General features: G+C 30.2%; 1 protein-coding gene across 1 annotated transcript; it reads right to left on the bottom strand.

Annotated features, from left to right (window-relative positions):
* Positions 1-212: 212 nt before the first annotated feature.
* CAT8 (cationic amino acid transporter 8) lies at positions 213-2,430 on the bottom strand. The gene has a single exon (XM_011047295.1). It carries the CDS (start codon positions 2,226-2,228, stop codon positions 414-416), a length of 1,815 nt encoding a protein of 604 aa, XP_011045597.1. The 5' UTR covers positions 2,229-2,430; the 3' UTR covers positions 213-413.
* Between the last annotated feature and the right edge of the window lie 2,366 nt (positions 2,431-4,796).

Below are 4,796 nucleotides of genomic sequence, written 5' to 3'. Positions count from 1 at the left end.
TGGTGTACTTTTGCTGAACTTTTTGAGCTGCAAGCCACATGTGGTTAATCTTGAGTCTGTATTTGCATAAATGGATGAGCAGATTTGTATTGATGGATTAATGAATACTCAAGGACCCCTGAATTTATGCTGGATTGTACATAAATTGGTTTCAATGAGATGTTTAATAGCATAATTTATTGAATATCAAGTTGCAAGAAAAATAGTCAACGAAGAAATTCAATGAACAATCAATTTATTTGAACATAGTACTTTCCAAACACAAATTTGCCTATCTTCATGGTTCTCTTAAACCACATTGTTTACTTTATAAGATGCTAAATATTCATTAAATATCTGAGCCAATAATATGAACATTATCATCATAGATAACAACATCAATTTGTTAAACATGCAGTAGAAATACATACACCTCATCTACCCTCCTCAGCCTCTGTTTCTTTTGGGTTCTGATGAGCCACATCATAAGTTGCATGGACACCAATCATCAGGTAGTACAATATCATCACTGCACTGCAAATAATGAACCTCAGGAACGCTTCATAATCCAATGATCCAAGTAGAAACACATTCATCGCAATTGACAATGACGGCAACCATGGGACAAGAGGAACACCCCAAACTTTAGGAACACGGTGCTTGTGCAGCAAAGAGATCCCCAAAGTACCTGAACACCAAATAACAGAAGCCACCGCATATCCAATCCACCCTCTCACACCTGAATTCCAAAGTGCAGCAACTCCAATTGAAGAACCAACAATAGTGAACAGGGACACAAAAAATGTAACTGAATCATTCTTTGATGTAACGTCTTTCACATAATATCGCCTCACAAGCAATGCAACAGCCAATAACATGAAAATAAGTAGCGTACAAATAGAAAATACACTCGATAACACATCCAAACTGGAGAAAAATGCTACAATAGCACTAAGAATAGTTGTTAGAAGAGTAGCATTGATAGGTGTTCCAGTTTTCGGATGAACCCGAGCAAACCAAGGAGGAATCATATGGGATCTCGCTATTTGAGTAGTGTATCTTCCTTGTCCAAGTGATCCAACCATTAAGCTTGTAGTCATTCCCTTGAGTGCACAAATACTCACTAAATACGTAGCCCAATTCATGCCAATTTGAGCAAAAGCAACCGAAAACGCAGCATTTGGATCAATCTCTGTATATTTGACCATCCCTGTCAATGCCATAGCCATCAAGCAATAAATCACAGTGATGATAGACATGGAACCAACCAAGCCAATTGGTATATCCCTTGATGGGTTCTTGGTCTCTTCAGCCATAGTAGCAACCATATCAAACCCAGTGTAGGCCCAATACACAACAGCTGCAGATACAAAAACACCCTCTGCCCCTTTCGGAAAATAGGGTACCAAATTTGAGCTCTTGAAATGAATAAACCCAACAACAATAATAAAAGCAATGATAAAAGCAGTAGCAATAGAGGCAATCCAATTCAAGAAAGAAGTCCTTTTTGTCCCACTCATTGCTATAGAATTTGCCACCAGGAGAACTACAACTGCTAATGGATCTAAAAGATTAAACCCATCAGCGAAAGAGTCAATTTTAATTCTCATAAAGTCAGGGTTTTTAGAATTAATCATGCTTGCAAAATATGAAGACCAAGACCTCCCTAACCCCGCAGCACCAATAACTGCCTCTAAAAGTATATTCCCAGCAGCAAGATATGCAATAAAATCACCTAACTCAACGCGAAGATAAGAGAAAGAACCTCCAGCAACAGGAATCTCAACAGCAAACTCAGTGTAACAAAAAACAGAAAGCAAAGCAGAAAACCCTGAAAGTGCATAAGAAAGCACAATAGCCGGACCTGCATTATCACGAGCTTCTTGTCCTGTAATAACAAAGATACCAGAGCCCACGACAGAGCCGAAGCTCATCCACATGAGGTCCCACCATGTGAGACATTTTTGCATAGGATTTTCACTCTCTCTTCGCAGAGTAACGAGCTCATGGGTATCAGTAGAACGAGAGAGAAGACGGTCTTTCAAACGAGGGCAGATCTGAGACAGTGCTGTCCTGTAAGAGGACAAATCTTTGAAGGATGGTTCTGGGAAAAAATCTTGCTTGCTACATCTCCAGTAACTCTTTCTTGGCGAGTCTTGAGCATCCATTGAAGTTATTGTTGGGTTCGAATTGTTATGGGGATATAGCAATGGCTGGTTTGTTTCCGTTGATGGTAGAATTTGAGTCATAACTATGGTTCAGCGTCAGTAGGAGTTGGAATACAATAGAAAAGGCATCGCTAGTTTCTCTGATAGAGTAGGAGTGCGGTCCGATTGATTTTTTCTTTGCCTGGCTCGTCAGACTTGGAATTAGAATTGATTTGAGGGAGGTGTGTTGTTACGAAGTGTGTTTGGTAGAAAAGCCATGTGAAACACGACAGGCCACCTCGAAGTAAAATCAAAAGCTTATGGAGTTAATTGTAAGTTAGTCCCACTAACTTTACAAAACAACTTTAATTAGTCTCTTAACCATATGCGTAATTCAATATTACTTTATTTCAAAAAATTATTCTTTTCTCTTAAATCTTTTTCATATCATTTACTTTGTTTTTCCTTTTTAAAAAAAGAAAAAAATAATAAATTAAAAAAATAGCATGAATGGACAAAAAATAATTAATTAGTTTTCAAAACTAGATGAACTAATTTATATTTTACTTAAAACTTATGCTAATGAACATTCATGGTACATTATATATATATTTTTTACATTAAAAAAAACTTATGCTAATAATTAATTATATATATATAACACTCTGGATTTTGCATAAAAAAACTAGGAAAAAGACAAGATAAAAATAAAAATAAAAATAAAAATTGAGTTTGTGTTTGACAGTGATAAGGGATATAAGACACAATAAAATACAAAAAATAAAATAAAATTATTTTACCATTAATATTGGTGTGTATTTCATGTATTATCCATAGTTATTAAACTTGAATTGGCCCGATGAATCAACCCAAGACTCAATAGCTGAATAGGCTTGATTTTGTTAAAAGACTGACTGGTGAAATAACCCAGCAAAACCCGGTCGACCTAAACAAACCCGGATGTGACCTAGTGTGTTTTTTTTTAAATGTGGTTTTTCTCCTATATCTTTTTTTTATTTTTTTAGTTGATTATTAACACTTTTTAAAGTTTATTATATAAATATTAAAAAAATATTTTATTTTTTTAATATGAAATTTGAAACTCTTTCGTATATATACTATATATTTACAAGAAAAAAGTTATATTCTTTTGATGTGTGATTTGAAATCTTTTAGTATATATACTTTATGTTTCCAAGAAAATAATTATTTTTTCAATGTGAGATTTGAAACCTTCTCGTATATATATTCTATGTTTACTAGAAAAAAAATTATGTTTTTTCAATATACGATAAAAAAATGTTATTTAAATACTTCAATGGTTTTTCTCCTATATCTTTTTTTTATTTTTTTAGTTGATTATTAACACTTTTTAAAGTTTATTATATAAATATTAAAAAAATATTTTATTTTTTTAATATGAAATTTGAAACTCTTTCGTATATATACTATATATTTATAAGAAAAAAGTTATGTTTTTTTAATGTGTGATTTGAAATCTTTTAGTATATATACTTTATGTTTCCAAGAAAATAATTATTTTTTCAATGTGAGATTTGAAACCTTCTCGTATATATATTCTATGTTTACTAGAAAAAAAATTATGTTTTTTCAATATACGATAAAAAAATGTTATTTAAATACTTCAACTTAAAAAAATAACATAATATATTTTTAATGTGTGATTTGAAGCCCTTTAATATATATAAGAAAAAATTTATTTTTTCAATGTGAAATTTGTATATATACTATATATTTACAAGAAAAAAGTTATATTCTTTTGATGTGTGATTTGAAATCTTTTAGTATATATACTTTATGTTTCCAAGAAAATAATTATTTTTTCAATGTGAGATTTGAAACCTTCTCGTATATATATTCTATGTTTACTAGAAAAAAAATTATGTTTTTTCAATATACGATAAAAAAATGTTATTTAAATACTTCAACTTAAAAAAATAACATAATATATTTTTAATGTGTGATTTGAAGCCCTTTAATATATATAAGAAAAAATTTATTTTTTCAATGTGAAATTTAAAGTCATTTCATATATATACTTTATATTCACAAGAAAATAGTTAATTTGTTAATGTAAGATTTGAAACTTTTAGTATATATACTCTATGTTCCTAAGAAAAAATTTATTTTTTCAGTGTGGGATTTGAATCCTTTTTTATATATACTCTATGTTCACAAGAAAAAAATTTTATTTTTTCAGTGTGGGATTTGAACCCTTTCTTATATATACTCTATATTCACAAGAAAAAAAATAATATTTTTTAATGTGAAATAAAAAAACTTTGTTTGTTTAAATACTTCAACTTAAAAGGATAATATATTATCTTTTTATTGCGAGATAAAAAATTCTTTTAAACTTTATTGTTTATAACATGTATAGCCTATATTTATATGAATTTTTTTATAATTTTTTATATAAAATATTAAAATTTTAAATATTTTTTTTAATTTTTTTAAGTTGATCCGAGTTGACTTATAAATCCCAAGACCTGGCCCCTTGGCTTCATAATTTTTTATCTTTTATATATTTTTTTTAATTTTTCTAAGTTGATCCGAGTTGACCTATAAATCCCAAGACCTGGCCCCTTGGCTGGGTCAATCCCATGACCGGGTTTGATAACTATAATATTACCATTAAATTTGTAATGT

The sequence above is a fragment of the Populus euphratica genome, unplaced genomic scaffold (genome assembly GCF_000495115.2).
Source record: "Populus euphratica unplaced genomic scaffold, PopEup_1.0 scaffold186.1, whole genome shotgun sequence".
Taxonomy (NCBI): Eukaryota; Viridiplantae; Streptophyta; class Magnoliopsida; order Malpighiales; family Salicaceae; genus Populus; species Populus euphratica.
The sequence above is the reverse complement of the archived record's forward strand: the minus strand, read 5'-3'. Positions and strand labels throughout refer to the sequence as shown.